This window comes from Coenobita brevimanus, chromosome 64 (genome assembly GCF_032717465.1).
Source record: "Coenobita brevimanus isolate Jiangsu-jjx chromosome 64, ASM3271746v2, whole genome shotgun sequence".
Lineage (NCBI taxonomy): Eukaryota > Metazoa > Arthropoda > Malacostraca > Decapoda > Coenobitidae > Coenobita > Coenobita brevimanus.
This window is the reverse complement of record NC_137017.1, coordinates 10,294,995-10,317,902: the sequence shown is the minus strand read 5'-3', so window position 1 is coordinate 10,317,902 and position 22,908 is coordinate 10,294,995. Positions and strand designations below refer to the sequence as shown.

The 22,908-nt window shown below is 43.2% G+C and overlaps 1 protein-coding gene across 4 annotated transcripts in view; it reads left to right on the top strand.

Annotated features, from left to right (window-relative positions):
- Men-b (NADP-dependent malic enzyme b, mitochondrial) overlaps positions 1 to 22,908 on the top strand; it is an 89,659-nt gene that overhangs the window by 8,304 nt on the left and 58,447 nt on the right. The window contains exon 1 of one of the 4 annotated variants that reach the window (XM_080276192.1): positions 17,588 to 17,700. The exons of 2 other annotated variants lie outside the window; for them this stretch is intronic. In XM_080276192.1, the coding sequence (XP_080132318.1) occupies positions 17,672 to 17,700 (29 nt within the window). In that variant the 5' untranslated portion in view covers positions 17,588 to 17,671. Of the gene's footprint in view, positions 1 to 17,587; positions 17,701 to 22,908 lie in introns of those variants that run through there. One more of the 4 variants, XM_080276193.1, reaches the window with a different exon arrangement.

Sequence of the window (22,908 nt, the reverse complement as noted above, 5' to 3'; positions counted from 1 at the left end):
GTTAACACCAGACGATTACAAGCTGAAAGTGAGTCACAGGAGATATGACAGTAACAGGTAGGAATTTACATCCCTTTTCGCTGATCATCTGTTTTTCAACGGCAGACTAATATAACGGTGCATGCATACATCAGCTTCACATATGTTTATAGCTAACAGCGTAAGTTATTTTCCACCTCCAATAACAACTCGGTATTAAATACGGAGAGACAGTAGCTCTCATTCAGCTGAAAATAATCTGGCTATAATAAATTCGTGTACTTTCTCTTGCACCTTCTAAATCGAGGTTGTGGTCCATTGAGACATGGGTGTTTTCCTGTAGCTGGATAAAATCGTCCGACTGTGGTCGGAGAGGCATGTACAAAGTAGCAAACACTTCAGGTCCCTGCATTTAATCCCCTTGGTGTGGTGTGGTTTAAGTTTTTTTTTTTTCTTTTTTTCGTATGAGAGGGTGGTACAGTGTAGCTCCGTGGTGACTGAAGTTTACAGAAGTGAAGCACCTCGTGCCTGAAAATCGTTATTGACGAACACGAGAACAAAGTCACACCAAGAGATGCTCCTGCGTCTAAAATAATTTACTGAAATGGGTTTGGATGAGAGTTATAATTGTGGAATGGACAAGAACCTGGATACCTCCATATACAATTTATAGATTGATTCTGTTCGTCCAGACATTATTTTTGCTTTAGCATCCAAATGAACATTCCCCCCCCCCCTTTTTAAATTACTTTAAAAAGTTTCAGAATAAGAGTTGGCTACCGCATATGGTTTGTGTGTGGTTGCGTGCAGTCTATCAGACGTTTTTGTTATAGCACTAGTACTGTACTGTATTTAGTCTTTGTTTTCCTTTTACACTTACTAGTTAAAATACTTGTTCTGCACTTACTGGAAGGTTTTAATGCTTTGCTGGGATAAGAAAGCAGCTCCCAGTGGATCCACATCAGTAGATTTAAGAGGGTTTTATACGCGCTGATTAGCCTAGGTGCAGTATATACATACAGTACATATATATATATATATATATATATATATATATATATATATATATATATATATATATATATATATATATATATATATATATATATATATATATAATATATCATCATCAGCCGTTTGAGTATCCACTGCAGAACCGGCCTATCCCGACCGAAGTCAGGACGTTACAGCCAATGTATCTCTACCAAGTGGCTTAGGCTGTCTGGTAGAGATTGTATGTAGGGTAAGAAGTGCTTGTAAGTGTAATTGTAGTGTTGGAGTGGCTTTGGATGTGTGTGTAGTCTGTGAACCAAGTGCAATCGGCCCGCTCAAGCTGACTGGGTGCAAGCATACTTTATAGTATGAGGCACTGGTTCAACCAAAGCACCCCTTGTGTCCGCTAATGCAGTACGTCGCCGGGTGAACACTCCCAAAGTCTCACACATTCAGTTCTCATTACACTCACACACTTTCAGTTTTCCTCACACACACACACACACACACACACACACACACACACACACACACACACACACACACACACACACACACACCGCTCGCTGGTGCAGTGGTAACGTTCCCGCTTGCCAACTGGTGGACGTGAGTTCGCGCCTCGCTCAGGTTGCGAAAAGTTTCACTGACGAAGTGGGTGGTTACTGTCCCCCTTGAGCAAGGGGACGGGTGTGTGCGTGTGTGAAGGTCACAGCCTTGCCCTTAGATAGGACTATATGAGCTCTCAGCTCCCTTCCGGGAGGGTAAAAGCTGACCATCACGACCATTAAGTGATCCTGACCGACCCGGTGAATTACACACACACACACACACACTTACCCAGCTACTACTCGCTCCATTTCACTCAGACAAATGCAGCTCTCACTCTCACTTTCTGCAAGCACCCCATCCTCATGCACACATGTACCACTGCACAATCATCACCTCCATCAACAATCTTAAACCCTTGCTACCTCTCACCCACAGCTCCCACTATCACCTCCAGTGCCACCCACACCCTTCACTAAAACCCACACCGTCATTACCACTCTCACCCTCTCCTTCACCTTCACTTCCCAACACTTTCTCCTCCCTCCTCCCCTTTCCCCCCCTCCCTCTCTCACCCCCCCTCTCCCCACCACGAGCAGAGAGCCACAACAGTGGCAAGGTTCCGGCGTGACATCAACTTTCTATCCTCGAATTTTCCATTCCCAGCGCACGCTCACGCATGCGCATGCATTCAAGCGTGAGCTAATAAACATTCACATACTTTCCATGCCTATGTGTTACAAGCAAGCTTTATACACATACCAATACATGAGTCTATACTGTCCGTGAAAATATCACTTGTGCTCATAAACGCATTAAAAGTCCGTACATATACGAGAACATGGTAACGGATGAGCGGGCCTGCACATTTACATCAAAGTATGAACACACACACACACACACACACACACACACACACACACACACACACACACACACACACACACACACACACACACACACCAATGCATCACGTTTTCGCAGCATAATGAATACAAATTTCAGTCTCAGAAGTGATAATGGCACATGATGTTGCAGTAAGAGTAGTCTATTTGTTTTTATCTGACGAAGCTGGGTTAATTTCAACCTGAATACTAAGTCGTGGTTGCATGAAATTAGGCAAGTCTCAGTAACCGCATAGGACTGAGAGTCCTTGACTGCTGGCTAAACCAAACCTCACTTTCTGACTGCTCACCAACGAAGCATACAGAGATTGTCTGTCAAAGTAAATGCGCTGTATTGAACTAGTTCTTCTAAAATGTTAGTAAGCTGCATTTCTGGTTAAAGAAAGAACGAAATCATTGACCATACACGGTCTTCCTTATCAGTTATGAACCATTTCCTGGCTGTATATTAAGTGACATAGTCGGCCGTGTTACATCTCTTCCTCAGCGACGTATTTTGCGTACTGCACCTTACTATTCTTTTGTCATTTGTATCGTTTCAGTATAGATTGCACAGACAGCCTACCTAGAGGATGATGAAGTGTAATAACAGAATAAATTGCCAAAGAAGAGTAGTTAAGAGGTCTCCAAACCCACTCAAAATACAGTCAAGAATGAGAGGAAGAATAATGCAATGAATCAGGTGAAACGATAAAATCCATTAATCTGAGGGTAGAGGATGGAAAATGTCGCATACTAAATGGTACGAGAGGCTTTGTAGCATCTCTTCCTTAGCGATTTATTTTATATCGTTTTAGTATCAAAATAGTTCGCACCAATAAGCTGAGCTGTGTGGAAAAAATGGCAAAGGAGCCATTCACGAGATCACAATCTATTATTGTGCAGCGGATTGACATAGGCTGCTGCTGCTAATACTAGTATTATGGTGGAGGTAGTTCATAAACTTTGCTTAATAAGTTCCTCCATCCTTAGTGTTACTTTCACTTTAACTTTGCCTAGAAATGCCATCTTTCTATCTTGTATGCTGAGCTGTAAGAACAGTTTAACGCAAGAATAAAACATTTGTCAGAAAGGAGTGATGGAAAGCATATTGAGTTGCACCATTGTCTTGTTCTGCCACTAAACTATAAGAAATACACTGCAAAGGAGCAAAAATCTACGTCAAGCTAAGGTGCCGAGATTATAGTAGGAAGGTTAGCCAGTGATGATAAAATTCTGCCTGTCGACTGCATAAGTGTCAATAAGGCATAAATCTCACTACAGTCTATAAGGTCATACTGCAAGTATCTTTGGAGGTGTCGTCCCTCTTACTTGTCGATTTATTCTGCAACTTGAATCCTAGTAAAATGTTACTAATGTAAACTATTGAACCAATATAGTAGGGATACAAGAGATGTTAAGCTATCTATCTATCTATCTATTGCCAGACGCCATAATCCCTTAAGGGGATTATGGCGTCTGGCATTTGACTTTAAGTTATTTGTTTTACGGGGAGGGGCACTAACCCTCCACCAACCCACTTGTTGACACGTGGGAAGCACGTATGGTTTGGTTATATGGTTACCACCCAGCGTTGTAAATGTTTTCTTGGCTTACAGGAAACCATTTGGCTTGTCACTCAATGTAAAGCCACGTGTAAAGGAAAGAAAAGTAATAAAGTGACAGGAAAGTTGGAAGAAATAGGAAGAGAGGAGGGCAGGCACAGAAAAAGAATGATAAAGGCTAAGGAAGAAGTAGGCAGCACTACATCAAGTGAGTGGATGATGGTAAGCTATACTGCGCAAAATTTATCGCTAACGAAGAGGTGCTGCGAAGTTTCCTATGCCACTAAAATATGGTACTAAAATTTAAGGAGGGGAGGCTTTGAGATCGCCATCTCCCATGCGGATAGTAAAGGGGATTAATCCCCGAGCTAGACCTCATCAGATCACAGCCCTGCTAGAGTTGAAGGAGAGTGTTACCCTTCCCAGCACAGAAGCCACCGGACAGGGCGCGAACTCGCAACCTCACGATCGAGCCCGACACCCTACCACCGAGCTACTACTCTCCCCCTGTGGGTTGTAAATTGCCTGACTGACAAGAGCAGTTGCCAATACACATTCTCCCAGACTACGACCCACTGGTGAGGAAAGGCTTCAAGAGGTGGCATTAGTACAGCCAGTCAACTTTGCTGATCGGTTTATAGTACAAACATCCCCCACCGCCCTTCCTATCCCCTGGTAAGTGGACGATAAATTGCAAAAAACAGCAACAACAACAACAACTTTGGTCTGCATCCCAACAGGTCCACGTCCAAATTTGCCTTGGTTTATAACTACTACTACTGCTACTGCCACAAATAAGACGCGCAATAGTCACTTAACATGTCCAGGTCCTTAATAATGATCTACTGAGTTATAGTTCTTTCATGTTAACCTCTCCACAAGTATGACATTTTTTTTCTCTTGCAGCCTGCTCAGGAAACACAGGACGATTATGTCCACGTCAGAAAGGGCATTTGATAGTGAAGACTTTAGAGGAGCTAACTCGTCCAGTCCGAAACGCGTCCTCGAAACTCAATGAAATCGTCTGGAAGCAGCTGAAATAAATTATAATTATTTAAACATCAGTACTGAAGAATTAACTTTTTGACCTTTAGCTACTTCATAAAACATGAATAAACAAAACTCGTTGTACCACAGTTGTCAGCATAAAAAAAGAAAAAAAAAAAAAAAAAACAGTATTTCTATCATTTTACCTCAGTTTTTGCCATTTGCACCTTTCTTAACGTAGCTCAGAAGCAAAAATGACAGTGCTACAGCATTACAGCCTTTCCATAACACTTCTTCGTGACTATAGGCATCTAGTATTGTTTACTGTTACGACTCACCATTCAGGATGGATTTATGGCAATTTTAGGGTCAAGTTAAAGAGCATAATCAGGTTATGATGATGAAAAACACTAAGGTCAATGTCCGCAAATGTGACTGTAGACATCTGCATAGCAAGGTGAAATTAGTTTGGCCATGAGAGAGAGAGAGAGAGAGAGAGAGAGAGACTATTAGGGTATATGTGAGTGCTGTGGAGGAGGAGAGGGAGAGGTGTAGACCTAGAATGAGATGGATGGATGGGATGAAGAGGTGTATGAATATGGGTAGTGTGAATTGGTGGAAGGGCAGCCTGATGGTCATAATTTGGGTGACATGGAAGTGATTTGTTTAATGCCTTCCAATTCTTGGATTAAGGTGTTTGACTATAGATGGATAAATACAATATGTGTACAGAGTTATGGTCCAGGAAATAAAAAAAAATATTAAAATGGCGATGATTTTTTTATACATAGACAAACAAAATTATCTATATATCGATCAAAATTTGCACATATATCTGTCTGTCTATTTCTATCCATCAATCTGTCTCCCTATAAATATGTCTGCCTGCCTTGTTTTTCATTCACTCACCAGCATTCACTGACTCATCCACTCAGTCATTCACTCACAGAATCTATTACTGTTAGTCATGAGTCGTTTATTTGTTCACTCTTACTCATTACCTTAAGTTCAGTTTTTGGGCTGGTCATACTCTTAGACAAAGCCGGCTTCCCTCTTGTCTTTTTTCAGTAAAAGTACACCTGGGGACCTGGTTACGAGCGAAACGATATTTACGTTCAGCTGAGAAATGAGCGGCCCGACAAGCTCGAGCGCGATGATTTTCAGAGGCTAATAGCTTTTCTGCTATGTGAGATAGAGAAGAGATTTTTTTTTTTTTCAGCAGGTACTAAGTACATTCAATAAGTTTTGTTTTAAGCTATATATCTAGTCATGAGACCAAAGAAACTCCTTGGAATCCCAGCTTTCCAAGGTAATGTACCGAGGGCTATTAAAGATTTTCTGTTGTAACGCTATGTTTTCTTGCATGAATTTTAACAACTAAATATCGGACATTACGCTCATGATTTTACATGAACGTTCTTTCTATGTTTAGGGGGTGAAATCAGCAAAGGTGATTGCCCCATTTCTGTGTTTTATCACTCGATTAATACCCAAGGGTTTACCGAAGCAGTTGGTTAACACGGCATACGCGTGTTATAAATGCTACACGCCTCGCTGCATGCACACCCTGAGAGAAATCGTGAGAGACAAACATGAGAATGTTAAAATTTTAGCTCAGTTATTCTTTTATTATTCAACTACTTCACCAGAAATGTTGGAAGTTTACACCAAGATGAAATTATCATGATAGGCGTATGTACAAACGCTCGCTCACTCGTCATGGGCTCACAAAACACACTCTACTGGTTATAACATCAATGGTTTCAAACTGTTTTCTAGGGGAGGAATGAACTTACCAAAAATTGGCTGTTTGCCTTAATGACCCTCGCATAGTCAATAGATATTATTTTATATATTTTTATTCCATTATGTTGTAATAATAATAATAATAATAATAATAATGAAAATAATAATCAAACTAATTTACAGTAGTAAGTGTACTTCACTGATACTCTGGCCTTTGAAAGCTTGCTCTCCGCCTTGCATTGCCCAACAGTTTAATAATAATCGAGGTCATCTGTGTTGAGAGAGAGAGAGAGAGAGAGAGAGAGAGAGAGAGAGAGAGAGAGAGAGAGAGAGAGAGAGAGAGAGAGAGAGAGAGAGAATGGCATGAGGGCGGGAAGAAATACTGAACTTACCAAAGTCAAACATCCATGAAAATGTAATGTTATGCACATAAACTGGCATCAGACAAAAATATCAACTAATTCTTTATTCCTCACATCATCTCCAGCTTGAAAATAGTATTTTACAGTATTTGCACAATGCACCTTAATAATATTTTATGCGTTATTTACATCATTTCAGTGTCGTCATAGTTTGCATCGATTATATGATCGATAACACAAGAGGATATTGAGGTGTAACGTGTATAATAAATCGCACAAGAGGAGGTGCAACGGAATCTCCAAGCTACACTTAAACATGGCTCTGAGAAGCAAGTCATTTTGGTTGCTTCAGTTTGTGGGATTTTTTTTTCTTTCAGTAATTCTACCCATTTCCATCCTCTGACACATTCTAGTGTGTTCTTGCTACTATGCGACGATTTTATTAAGGTTTGAAAAGCCTACAGTATAGTTAGTGTGAAGGCAAGCGAAGGCTATGTGCCATTACGGTTCGAAAAATCTATCCAAGGGAATGAAAGTGGAGGGAAGAATAAGCAGAAAAAACTGTTATGATTACATTCCTTGGAACCACTCCCGCTCGAGCGGCAGTGAGACATTGCTCTACTGAACTGCCATACAACTCGTGTACGTTATTTATCAGGCAGCTCTTAACTGAATTAACTGCAGGGAAATGCGTGGCAACAGCAGACCTAAGTCTACTTAGTAGCAAACTTTCTTGTCGGACAACCTACGTAACATACAAACCTATCAGTAGGCTTCTCCTTAATTTCTTTGAACCGTATTTTAAATTGCATAGTAGGTTTAATAACACTTCTTCTTTGGCGACATGTTTAGCATGTTATAGTTTACCTTAAACTTTCTTTTCTATGCGGTTCATGCAGGGATGGCACGACCCGGGGGTTGAGGGTAGGGGGGTCAATCATCCAATGTCTGGTTCTGAGATGGTCAAAAATTTACTGAGTTAGAAACGGAGAGTAGAGACTTTTTTTTTTTTTTTTATAAAAGGAGAAGTTTCCAAGAGGACAAAATATTTTAATAACATGTTTTTCTTTTTATATGCACGTCATCATGAAAGTTTTGTGGTGTTCTTGATATAGTTTTAGGTGCTGATTCCGAAAATCCCATCCTTTTTTTTTTTTTCCTACCACGTTTAGTTTTTATGATGAGTGATCAATCTTCATGTTGAAACCGTATATAACAACATTCACATATATTCCTGTTCTTAACACTGCTTATGCTTTTTTGCAGCTGTTTTTGTTTACTGAATCTGCTGAAATGTCAATGCAATGCAAAAATAGCCCCGATTTTTTCTGCTATGTCTTTGGTTCGTTCACCCCCAGGGGACAGCGACGCAACATTACGAACGATATCAAGAAGATCTATCATCTGTACTTCGGCTGTGCTCTTGCAGATCAAGACAGGAAATGGGCAACGCATGTAATTTGTGCAGCTTGCTCGAATGGACTAAAAGATTGGCTGAATAAGAGAAAAAAGGCAATGCCATTCGCCGTGCTTATGATATGGAGGGAGCCGAAAGATCATGTTACAGTTTGCTGCTTCTGCAAGGTCAACATATCCGAGTTTTCTGTTAAGAGCAAGCACAAGATTGCTTACGCCAGTCCGGAATCCGCTATAAGACCAATGCCGCACAACGATGAAGATCTTCCCATTCCATTGCCGCCAGAAGATGGTATTGCCAGTAGCGACGATGAGGACGAAGATGTAGCCCAAACTGAGTCAGAGGAAGCAGCTGAGGATGCAGAATTTTTAGCCAACAGTGAAGACACACCTGAATAGTTCTCTCAAGGAGAGTTGAATGATTTAGTTCGAGGTTTGGGACTACCGAAGGACAAGGCTGAACTTTTGGCATCTCGTTTGAAAGAAAAATGACTGCTCAAGAAAGATGTTCGAGGAACATACTTCAGAAAATAAAATGAAATTCTTCATATTTTTCTGTTGATGGACCACTATGTCTTTACAACGACGTTGATGGATTGTTCCGCTGCCTTCACGAGAGCATGATCTTTCTCAATGGCGTTTATTCACTGATTCATCAAAGAGAAGTTTGAAGGCGGTATTGCTGCACAATAGGAATATGAAACCTTCTGTGGAGCATCGCTATTAAGGCTTCTGAAATGGAAGTATGCTCGCGGATTACTGCTGGATGCTGTACAGGAACGAGCCAGGAACGGAGCATCGAAGGAAATCTAATGCTCAACGATTTTGAGTGGTATGACATTCGCAAAAGTGCACTGAAACTCACTCTTTGTTTTGTCTTGCAGGAAAGTTTGCTGTTTTGTCATTTCAACTTGGATGAAAATACAGTGCATATATGGACTATTTGGAGACACTGAATTTATACGAGGAATCGACACACTTCAAAAAACCTTCGAAACTTCAGATATACTAAGAAAAACTTCTTTTTTATAAGTATGCATATGCGTCCAGCGTTAATATTCAACCAAAATTACAAAAGGTAGTTTCATAAAATTGTGACGTGCTACGATAAAATGGACTGCATATTCGTGATCGTCGCCAAAAAATAGGCCTAGAAATGTTATATTTTATACCTGATGAGAGAAAAAAAGTTCGATTATGTAGACCTGTGTACATATTTAGAGGACAAAATACAAAATACCCTAGTTTCTCTCCTGCCAGAAGAATAGTCTAAGCCAATATCAAGTACCATAGTAATCAAGGTGCCTGGAACTGGACCCCCTTCAGCTAATGGAACGGTGGCAGTGGCAAAGGGGGGGGGGGGCATATTTGTAAGCACTCCTGCAACTTGTCTGGTCATAAATAACTCCAAATGTCATAACTGAGTCAAATAGTTTAATCAGACTAACTAAATCATTTCCATGGGTCTATTTTCTTGTCAGGCTGGGTCCAAGTTCAGGTGGCTCTAAGTACAAGTAGGGACGGCCCGACCACGGGGGGGGAGGGGGAGTCACCGCCCCATCACTTGGCTCAGAGTTAGTCAAACGTTCACACAGTTGGCCAAAAAAAAAAGAAAAAAAGAAAAAAAAAAGCTGCTTTTTCAACAAATGGAGTAGGGAATAGTCTGAAGTCCAATGAATATTCAGTTAAATCATCAGGGTGAATTTATAGTGTGTGTGTGTGTGTATATATATATATATATATATATATATATATATATATATATACACTAGGGCTACTTTTTGTTCTTGAAATACTAGAAGTGCTGTATCTAATTTGTTGGTCAAATAAGGGGCGAGTTGGTCAAATATGCGGCAAGTTGGTCACAACCACAGTGTTGTGGTCAAAACCAAGGTTACCCCCCCCATCACAAACTCCTCGGGCCATCCTTGGGTTTATATCGTACCATTATCGAACGAGTTTACATCAATAACGTACAGTAGAAGACATCTATCTATCTACCTATTGCCAGACGCCTCAATCCCGTACGGGGTGGCCCACAAACAAATCGCCTCCACGTCGCCCTGTCCCCCGCCATTTCACTGCCCTGCTCCCAACTCACACCCCCCTCTCTCATATACCTCTTCACTCCATCCCTCCATCTCATCCTCGGCCTCCCCCTCCCTCTCTCCCCCTCCACCTCACTCATATACACTCTCCTCGTCAGTCTTTCACCCTCCATCCTCTCCACATGGCCAAACCACCTCAGTGTGTTCCTCCTAACGCTTCCTATCACATCCACATCCACACCACAACGCTCCTTTATATTCTCATTCGTCAGCCTGTCTCTCCACGTGACTCCACAGGCTCCTCTTAAATAACTCATTTCCACTGCTCTCACTCTTGACTTGTGTCCTTCCAACAACGTCCAAGCTTCACTTCCATACGTTAGAGTTGGTATCACAATACTGTCATGTAGTAACTTTTTCACTTCCATGCTCAGTTCCCTGTTTCTTATCACTGCTTTCAAGGAACCACCAACCTTTCTTCCTTGTTGTACCCATTCAAGCACTTCACCCTCCAACTTTCCATTCTTACTCATCACACTCCCCAAGTACTTAAACGTACTCACATTTTCCATTTCCTCACCATCCAACCTCACTGTACATTCACTGACTTCACCTCTCTCAAAGACCATCACTTTACGCTTCCCTACATTCACCTTTAGATTCCGTTTCTTACACACTGTCCCAAACTCATCCACCAAGCCTTGCAGCTTCCCTTCGTCTTCACTTAACAACATAGTATCATCTGCAGACAACAGTACAGGTAGTTTCCGAAACATTACTCTCTCTCACTAGGGCCACTCCAACATCCACTGCCCTACCTTGTACCTCTTTTATTACCCCATCCATGTACAGATTGAACAACCATGGAGACATGACATCCCTGTTTCAACCCAACCTTCAAAGAGAAAAATTCACTCAGTTCACTATCCACACCCACTGCAGCCTTAGCACCATCGTACATACTCTTCACAGCATTCAGCAACTTCCCATCTACTCCATATATTCTTAATACTTTCCACAGTCCTTGTCCATCCACCCTGTCATATGCTTTCCCCAAATCCATGAAGGCCGCATACAACTTATTTCCCTTCTCTAGAAACTTTTCCACTATAGATCTAAGAATGAATATCTGATCTACACAACCTCTTCCCTTCCAAAAGCCTCCCTGTTCTTCTCCAACTAATTCCTCTGTTATTTCCCTAACTCTGTCAATAAGTATCCTACCATACACTTTTCCTATTACAATAAGAAGACAAATGCCCCTATGATTACCACACACCTCTTTTTCCCTTTCTCCTTTGTACAAGGGAATAATTAGTTAATTACATCTGACTTCCAATCCTCCGGGACTCTACCTTCCTCCCAGGCCAATCTGCACATCTTCCACATCCATTCTACTACTATTTCTCCCCCATGCTTCAGCATTTCACCACACACTCCATCAATTCCTGTGTCTTTCCCCAATTTGACTTTCTTCACTGCTTCCACAACTTCTATTCTACTGATTTCTTCCAGCATTCTCATCTTCCCTCCTTCTCCCAGCCATTCCGCAGCCACAACAATTCCTTAAAGCGTTCTCTCCATCTGCTCACTTTTTCTCCCTTCTTCACTAGTTATCTACCATTTTTATTTTTCACTCGTCTGCAAACTTCACTGCCACCATGTCTTACTCTCTTCACCTCTTTGCGGAACATTTTCTTACAGTTCCTCCACTTTACACTCAAATTCCTTCCAAATTCCTCATCCACTCTCTTCTTACTCTCTTACTAATCTTTTCACCTCTCTCTTCCTTTCTTCATATAACTCTCTCTTCCGCCTCTCAACTTCTTCCAAGCCCGTATTTTCCATCCATTCATTGTATGCTTTCTTCTTTTGTACCACAGCCTGTCTCACCTCTTCATTTCACCGTGCTGTTCCTTGCACCCCCTTCCGTCTTCTCTTCACCCCACACACCACATCACATGCTACACATATTTCTTCTGTGAATATCTTGCACACACCTTCCACGTCCCCCATCTACTCCAATTCATATTTACCCAATTGTTCCTCCACTTCACTCTTATATTCTGCCTTTTTCTCATCCTTTTGTAACCTTTCCACTCTCCTTGCAACATGTATGTGCAATGTAAATAGTCGAGGAAGAGGGGTTACGAAATCTCCAAAGTCATTTGGAATGCAACCTTCGTCTCTCGTCTAAGCTCGATGTCGTCGAATACACCAGCAATAATTTTACGCCTTGAATTTTATACAACGATAAAATCACCTACTGATACACATCTATGAATGGAGTATAAAAGAAAAACTGGGATTCCGTGGGGATTCCGTCATTTCGGTATGATTCTCACTGGACATTGAGCTTACTCACATCACACCGATGATTTATTTTAAATGTTATTCTTGCTGCCTTCAAATGATGCTATTCAGCTAAGGAAATACTTTTTGACCGCTTCATATACTCCTTGAAAACAAATGCTTCCCCTAAAGCTACATAAATTGTTTAGAGACTGCTAGAATGATAAACAAAATACGTAATCGAACTGGAGGGATTAATTCATCTGGAACTGTTCGGACTGTAGAATTATGTTACCGATGGGCATGATGCAGATTCACAAAACTGATCAGCTTTCTGTAGGTATCCATGATATGATTATGTCGGGAACACATAGAAGGAAGAATGCAGAATCATCTCGTCTCCTGATCCCCTGGAGAGAGAGACCTCGAATAAAGGAAAGGGTTGATCAAGCTTACCTCGCGTCACTAGTTGTTACTACTACATATTTAACATACACTGCTCAAAATAGAATAGTACTCAAGGATGTATTGGTAATCATTTAAATCACGATGTAAATTATTCCAAATATGATAATTTCTATTCAGGAGTGTATCGTGTTCATTTTTTCATGTTTTGTTTTAGTCATGCTTCATTGGTCATGACTCAGAAAGCAGCTCTCCCAAGTCAGGTCAAATGTGCAAGTTACTTGCAGGCGATTGATTCCTGTTGTTAAAAAATGTCTTTGACAATTCTAACCCTGTTGGTTTGCTTTCTGTCGGTCATTCATGGTGTGAGAATACACTTGAATGAGATTCAGTGTGCTACAGCATGCACGATGCTCGAGAATGGACAGACGCAGCGACAGGTTGCTCAGCTAATGGGTGAGAGTCAGGGGTGTATCCGGAACGTGTGGCATCGCTACCAGGATACACAGAGTTACCGTAGGAGACGTGGGACAGGTCGTGGAAGGATAACTGATGACAGAGAGGACCGTCATATGGCTCTTTTGGCACGTCGGGACCCCTGTTTGACAGCTCGACGGATCCAGAATGAGTTTCGGGCTGCCACTGAGAGGACTCTGAGAGACCATACCGTCCGTAACAGGCTCCACGAAGTCAACCTACACTCCAGGAGACCAAACATTGTGCCTCGGATGACTGCTGCACGTCGCAGAGCTCGTCTCGCGTGGGCTAGACAACACCTCCGTTGGACGGTGAACCAGTGGGCACATGTACTGCTCACGAATGAAAGCCACTTCAGTGTTGATCACCCAGATGGTCGTATTCGGGTCTGGAGAACTGTACGACAGCATTACAACCCTCAGTTTGTCATGGAACATGACCGATGGGGGTGTGGATCAGTAATTTTTTTTTTTTTTTTTTTATATGTCCGACTCAGGGCATAGGCTTCACAGCCTGCTATCAAGGCCCAGCAGTCCTCCTACATACCATACACCTCTACATGTCACCACCTCGGCGCTGACACCCACCGTCCATATTGAATACATGCTAGGGCTGTCTCATGCAGGACTGGTGTATTGGTATTAGCGGGGGTATTTTTACGACATGTCGGCAGGTCTTCTGGTAGATCAGTAAAGCCTGATTTAATGAAATTCAAATCCTTAAACTGTTCCCTGCCCCAGCGGGGATTCGAACGGTCTGGGCCGGAGTCTCCACCAGTCATCGTACGGACCTCCTTAATGTCCTGGGTAACATGAACGCCCAGAGTTATCGGGACAATATTCTGAAGCCTTATGTCTTGCCAATGGCAAATCGTATCGGTGCTGGACTCGTCTCCACATTTCTTCAGGATCACAATACCGAGCGTATGGAGTGGCCAGCTTTGTCGGCGGACTTAAATCCGATTGAAAACATTTCGAGTATACTCGGTGACAGTTAGGAACCGTCAGCCCCTCGTTTCCAATGTCCAGGACTTAACTGTTGCTCTCCAGGTCGAGTGGAGGAACACTGACAAAAATGTGATCCGGAACACTATTCTGACCATGGCGTAGGCGTTGTCGAGAGTGTGTGAGACTGAGTGGTGCTGCTACCCATTATTAATGTTGATTTGGAGTGGAATTAAACTCATTAAGTCTATAAAATGTGTTATCTGATTCACTGTGTGATTATCATTTTGGTGCTCATCTTTTTCAAATATAAATTTTTCATCCAATCTTTTGAAAATCGGTGGTCATATCCCACTGAGAGTCTCAGTAGTGATTGATTCTCATGATTAGCACATGATTTTGAACATATGTTTGCTATAAACTCAATATATTCAGGAAAATTATCCTAAGTACTATTCTATTTTGAGCAGTGTATATATATATATATATATATATATATATATATATATATATATATATATATATATATATAAGTGTGTGTGTGTGTGTGTGTGTGTGTGGGTATGTGTATATACAATTTTCTGATGCCACAGACTATGTAGCTTGAAAAAAAAAAAAAAAGCAGAAGCTAAAATACACACCTCCGCCGCCGCCGGACCAACCCCCCCACCCCACTGCCGAGCCGCAGCCCCACCACCACCCCAGGAGGACACCACGGCGGGCCAGGTCAGTGTGAGACTGACTCAGAGCGAGAAGGGCGCCGGGGCGCCCCTACCTTGAGTTCCTCTTCCTCTCAACCGACCCAACAACAACAACGCAGGAATGAGAGACGACCTTACAAACGGAGCAGCCCTCACCAGGTTCGGGGTGGGACTGCTCCAGGTACAGTCCCAAGCAACACCACGGTAACGGCCACCGTACGTACCGGGGAGGGAGAGGCCACCGTACACCCCTCAGTTGCTGCCCCTTGTAGCGCCGCCACAACGGCCACCGGATGTGTGGGGGAGGGAGCGGCCACCATACGCCCCTCAGCTACAGCCATACCTGGAGATAGCCTCGGCGTGCTGGCTATTGAGCACACACAGGTAAGGGCAGGAGGAGTGGAACCGCGACAATGACCACCGTACGTGTCGGGGAGGGAACGGCCACCATACGTCCCTCATCCACCTCCTCCGCCCCCGGGAGCAGCACCGCCACAACGGCCACCGTACGTGTGGGGGAAGGAACGGCCACCGTACGTCCTTCTGCTGCTACCCTCAGAGACTGTGGAACCGCCACAATGGCCACCGTACGTGTGGGGGAAGGAGCGGCCACCGTACGCCCTTCATCTGCAGTCTCTAGGGTTCTCCCGGAGGAGAAGGTCCCTTGCACGGCCGGCTCACTACCTCTCGGCTGCGCGGGATGCCCTTTACTCTCTCCCTCCAGGTGTGGTTTCCCAGAGGTGCTGCCGTTACCGGAGTGGTGGCGAGGTCCTATCCCTGCCCTGCAGCCGAACCCTAGACGACGCCGGCCCCTGACGGACGCCCGAGAGGAGAGGTGCCGCAGTCCACTCCTGACGGCGCCCCGCTCTGTAGGCAACCGCAGCACCCGGCCTACCAGGGCCAGCCAGCAGGCCCCAAAGTGGGACCGCTCAGGCCTCACTCCCCGTAGGCCCTCCACCCAGAGCAAAAGACAGCAGGCCCGCCTCCTGAAGTTGTTTGGCCCCAGCCGCGAGGGCCACCTACTAGGTCGAGGCCCCCAAACGGTAGGGCCTCCCTGCACCCCAGCTACGAAGCAGGCCCGGGCAGTGACGCCCCCGAAAGCCATATATTGTTTCCTGCAGGAGAGCTCTCCGGAGGGGCCCCCTCCCACGCCCGGGCGCCACCTCCACTAACCCCAGGGACAAGTGGTTTAGTGCCGACGGCCCTTACCCCTCAAGTCATGTTAGAGACTAAGTGAATGAGCAGAAGTGAAAGGGACAGTAGAGCAGTGACAATATAAAGTGACAATCAGTGAATATAAGCATAAAGGGAAAGTGACAGTAAAACCGTGGCAATATAATATAAAGTGACCATTAGTCAATATAAACACCAGGGCAGACAACAAGGGTCAGTGAACACGAATAACAAGGTGCCTGGATATACTAGAGAACTGTGTCTATACCAGTGGCGCCCCGAGATAAACTGAGACCAGCCAGTAAAGACAGAACCAGTAAATTAGTGTCGCCGCGGCTAAGTGACATTCCCGTATGTCGCGACCCGCGCCCTGTAATGTATAAAGTAATAGCAACCAATCTGACCCTTCACCCCGTCCACGTATAGTATATCCGGTCGGGTACATTAAATGACAATTTTGCCTTAACTCCAATAACTGTACCGTGCCCTAGTGATTTGTAATATTCATGTGTGTTGAAATAATTGTATTTGCCCTGGACAACCTTATTGTGCTGTGTACACTTTGTACCTGTAATAGTAACTCTGTCACCCTGTCCATTCTGTATCCAGTATCACTTTGTTCTGTATTTTAAGGAGTTAGAACTAAGACAATAGATGTGCTAAGGTATACTGCCGAGTTTTTATGCCCTGTTCCTTTGAGGGTGCTTTACTTCCGGTCCGGAAAGAGGATCCCGCTCAGTCGCGGGCGTTTTTAGGACGAGAGGTCGAACTAAAAACACCCAGCATAACAGAAGCAGTGCGCAAGTCGACAAGCAGAGAGACAGTGGAGTTAGTGGAAAATTGGTGGTAGAGGGCGCAGGACTGACTTGTTTTTTTTTTTTTTGTACTTCGTTTAATAAATGGCCAAAGAAGTCAACTTTACCGAAAAAAAAGGCAAGCTGCAAACAAGTGACGCAGCAAGCATTTTTTTTTTCTTTTCTTTTTAAGAGGCAGGCAATTGTGGAAGATTTTCGCTAAAGGGCGCAGGCGCGTTGTGGGTTAAAGCAGACGACACCTCTCCCACGGCCACTACTCGGTCGCCAGCCCCGGGAGGTAGTGCTCGGTGTAAGATATCCTTACTTAGTGAATTTTCTACTAAACTACCGACTCGATTATGTTCTCCATAGCTCCTAGAGTGGCCCTGTAAGTTGCTGATTCTGTTGTGCGGTGTTGGTTGAGTATTTTTTAAGGTATGTAGGGTTAATGTTGAAATGTAAGAGGTAAAGTTTTTCCATAACTGACTAGCGCCCAGCATCAGCTGAGTGGCATAACAATAACAGTTGCCAGCAATAACCGAGCCATCACTAGGAGCTGTAACGTCGCCGAATCATTTCTCTCCTTTGCAGATAAGCTGCTTAGCATCGTCTCGAGCAGTGTCAGATGATCCCGCATTTTTGCTTTGTGTGTGTGTGTGAAGCCTTGCATCATTGCTTGTAGTCAAAGCTCTCATCCTTGCAACCCGCATTCCCCGTTTTATTTTTTTCCCCTCAGCAGAGCCGGCTTTTCTCTGCACGCTTCCCTCTCAAGGTTATTGACTGACTAGGCTATCTGAAGACCAGGCAGACACTAAATCACATCGTGTTCATTGTCATAACGTTATCGGAGTTATCGATTGCGTCATTTAATTACCTTCTCATTACTAATTACGCAGCGGCAATAGCAGCTGATTTTCCCCCAGCCATTTTTTAAAATTGTAATTTATAGTATTGTGATCAGATTTATCACACATGAATTGTGTATTATAGCAACATGATAGCATCGGCAGATTATTATTATTATTATTATTATTATCATCATCATCATCATCATCATCATCATCATTGTAGCACTGCGACAAAACGTAGGTACAGATGATTTAAATACGAAATATCCCAAAACACTGCTACACATTTAATACGAGGTTGTCGTTTTTTGCCGATATCACACAACTGTTAGGTGTGCAATCACTGTCCGATCAACCCATTCTGGTCGGTGCCCTTATTTTTATCTCCCAATAAACATTTTAAGCTTAGGCTACACTTTTAAACTGGCTGAGTCAGATGTATCTTTTAACAATTCCCTCAGGATATAAGGGACCTTGAGGACGTATAATATATGCCAGCAGCAAGAACAAGGAAAAAAAAAAAAAGACCCGTATATGAATGATTAAAGCTCCATTGCTATCTACAAGACCCATTTTAAATCCTCATTTTACAGTAAAGATTATAAAGAAAAGATGAAATACTGAAACAGACATGTAATAAAAAATAATGGGTTTCAGAATTGCTGCAGAGTTGTATGGAAAGGTGAAGAACGTAGTGACCTTGACTACCCATGCGGCAGGCAACAGTCTCTGACGTTTGTAGTTAGCCAGTGTGTGTGTGTGTTGCTTGTGATTTCATCTTGTGGCTCTAGCAATGTTTCCATGTACAAAAAATAATGTCTGTTAAAGTGTTTTATGTATGTAAAGATGCATAAACTTAGTGTATTCAGCATTTTGTGTACAGTTATATTTAAGCAGTAATTGTTACTCGCCAGTGTAATATTGACAGCCAGGAACGCGAGGTAAAGCTTTATCAAACCTTTACCTATTCGAGGTCTGTCCCACTGAAAAAGTCTGGTGATTATCTATCTATCTATCTATCTATATATATATATATATATATATATATATATATATATATATATATAATGTGCAGTGTGTTATACATCACCGACATATTGTACAATGAAGATGTATATGTACTATTTGTTAATTGATTATACTATTTTTGGCGTTAAACATGAATGTGTTTTGGGTGTTGGGTATGCTCATTATAACATTTTAACATCTAAGTTAACATTCGGACAAGGACTAGTATGTGTAAGTACGTATGTGACTGTTATTAGTCTGTTAACTGCGCATGGCGGTTTTTTGGAGGTGTCCGTGGTGCGCAGACATAGGGGTAAAAATGAAATTTACCAAAGGCCAAATTTTGTCTTGGGAATTGAGAGAATACATGCCAAAGTACGCAGTAACGAAATATTAGCTCAATATTTACCTTGGTAAAGTCATGGATGAACATCGAAGTGTCTGATTCCCTACTGGAATGTATGGTTTTCGTTTTCTTTTTCGGTTTCGGTTTTGAAGGCTCAAACATGCTTGCATGGGTCGGCCTTGGTCACCATGGCACTATATTCGAAATTCACCTGCGCAGCCAGGGCTGTATTGAGCAGTCGCACTCGGAACAGCCCAGGCTGTATAGAGCACTTAACGGGTTAGACAGCATGTATATCGTAATTTTAACAGTTTTGATGTGAGAGGAATATTGTGACTGGAAATTGACAGCGCAAATAAGGTTAGTTAATCTCAGGATGCCTAATTATATTTAACTGTTTGTCTTTTGTCGATTCATTTGTTTACTCAGTCTAATGAACACGATTTTGTTTCGATGACAAATTGTAGTAGTCAAAAGGTTCATAACTGTCTCCTACAAGTTTTACATTGTTCAAACTTTCGTCACCTCATAAAGTGACCTGAATATAGCCGAAATAAATATCCATGCGAGTCAGTGATACTGAAAGGGTTAAGTAGCCAAGGTAGAGTTGCGTTCAGGAGAAACGATACACGTCTACTTGTTTAGTGTACTATGATATCCATCTGTGGTAAGATTTGGAACTAATTCCCTCACTTATTGGCGCATTGATGACCAGTGCACCAGGGTGTAAGTGAAACGGTTCCACACCTCACAAGTGGTAGACTCTAAAGTAGTTAATATGAGCAGATGTGTATTGTTTCTCCTGAACGCAACTGTACTTCATATGAAGAGAGTTGAAGTAGTTCGACACGGTAACCTTGAGTATGATAAAAAATTAATAGCCAGAATTCGGCATATTCAGTAGACTTGGGCATTAGGTATACGAATATGCAGCGACCTGGTGATGAAATGATTGTCAGTACGTTCCCTACTGAATTGTGTGTGTGTGTGTGTGTGTGTGTGTGTGTGTGTGTGTGTGTGTGTGTGTGTGTGCACCTTCTGCTGGCCTACTAAGGGTCTCAGATGGGTACAGTATTGATCTAGTCTCGTGGTGAGAGGGTGAGGAAACTGGGGGAGAGAGAGGGGGAGGGGGATAGAAACAGAAAGAGAACAGAAAAGAGAGGGGAAAGAGGAGGGTCAATAGACAAATGTAGAAAAGAGAGAGAGGAGGAGGGGAGAGAAATAAGATGAGAGGAAGGAAAAAAAAAAAAAAGAGAGGAGATTAGACAGCTGTTGTGCCAAGTAACTTTATCGTGATTCAGTGGAAGAAAACAGAACGTAATTTGCAAGCCAACTAAAAAAAGAAGAAGAAAGGTGGTGGTGGATGATTAAGGTGTGGGTGAGGTATCACGACAGGTGTAGGTGAGGCAGGTGTGGGTGAGGCAGGGCATGTGTGTATGAGACATGGGTTAGACAGGGCAGGAGTGTAGGGCAGGTACAGTATGGACGAGGTAGGGCAGAATGAGTAAGTCAAGGTAGGTGTGGGCGAGGCAGGGCAGGTGTGGGTGAAGCACTGAGCAAGGTAGAGAAGATAGGCTGTTGTGTATGGTGGGTGCGGGTGAGGCAGGACAGGTGTGGGTGAGACAGGGTAGGTATCGATGAGGCAGGCGTGGATGAAGCAGGTGTAGGTGGCAGGTGTGGTTGAAGCAAATGTGGATGAGGCAGGTGTGGCCATGGTTTGAGCAGAACAGGTAGGCTGTTGCGTTAGAGAGGTGTGGATGAGGCATAACAAATGTGGGCTAGGCTGAGCAGGTGTACGTGAGGACGGCAGGCAGGTGTGGGTGAAGCAGAAGGCAGGGTAGGCAAGGATAGTCTAAACAGAGAAATAAGACGAGGGATGGGCAGAGCTCCAGAAAGCATTGGTGAGAGTCTCCAACATATTTATGATCGATTCCCAGTCGTTGCAGAGATTCATTTTTGCAGGAAGAACCAGAAACGCTGAAAAAATCCTGCAATCTCCTTTCCTTGCCATTTTTTCTCAAACTCTGCGATATTTCCTTTAGCAACAAAGATATGTTTCTTTAGGAGGAACACGAGACGTGGAAGACTCTGCACCCTCCGTCCTCTGTCCTCCTAAGGAAAACTTTTACTACAACAAGGAAGCGGTAGAAAGTGTTTTGTCTATATGGGTCCTTACAGGTAGCTAAGGTAAATTAGGAGTGAAGTACGTTTCAAGAAGGTCTTTTATTGTGTGTCCAACTCTGGCGTAGATTTGATTGCCCGTTCCCTGAGACCCAGCAGTCCGCATAAGTGCAAAATTCCTTCAGATGTCGCCACTTCGGTCCTGATGTCCTCCCTCCATGCTGAGTACATACTTGGTCTATCTCATTCAGAACTGATGTAACGGTGTTAGCAGGATGTATTCGGGACATACCGGTGGGTTTTGGGAATAACTAAAAACGTTTCTCTTAACGATATTCAAATAATCAGACTTCCCTGTACCGATAAAGGACGAAGCGCTCGTCCTTTAGAGCAACAGACGACTTTTCTAACCGACTTCTGTAACCAGGGAGAGTCTGAATAGCGATATGAGAGAGAGGCAGTGGTGGTTTTGGCAAGGTAGGCAGGCAGTGGGGGGAGGCAGAAGTGAAGCATTTAGTTTAGTCTCTTGTTGGCAATAACTCACTTTTAACTCCATCAACATCCTTTTCTTACTCTTCTTATTCCTCCATGTTTTTTTTTTTTTTTTTTTTTTTTTTTTTTTTTACCAGCCCTTTTCATCTTCTGGTGTTCTCCTTTCCCGTGTTTCCTCTCATGCCCTCTTCCTCATGCTCACCCCTTTCATCATGTCTTCCTTCTCCTCACCCCTCCGCTTATTTCTTCTTCCCCTCCACGCTTTCAGTCCTTCGCCCTCTTCCTTCCATCCACTCACATATCCCCTCCTCCCATTTTTTTATTGTGCCCTTTGACCTAATATTCTTTAAACTCCCTCTCACAGTCTCTCTTCATTCTTTCTTTCCTTTTCTCTCGCCCACTCACTTCTCTTTCCCTTTCCCTTCTCCACTCACTCTTTCCTCACTCATTCTCTCCTCTCTTACTCCCTGTCCTTCTTCCTTCACCCTCTCTTCCTCCTTCCTCTCTCACGCCCTCTTTTTCCTCCTTCACCCTCTCTTCTTCCATCCTCCCTCACCCCCTCGTGCTCCTCCTTCCCTCACTCCTCTTGCTCCTCCCTCCTTCATTCATTCTCTTTCATTCACTCTTCTCCCTCTCACCCCATGTCGACTCACTCATCCCCTCTCGTCCCTCCCTCAAATCCCCTCCTTATTTCTCCATTCCCTTCCCCCTCCCCTTCCCCTCCTCCTCCATTCCCTCTTCCTTGTCTCCTGCTATACAAACTGTGTTCTTTCGTTAGTAG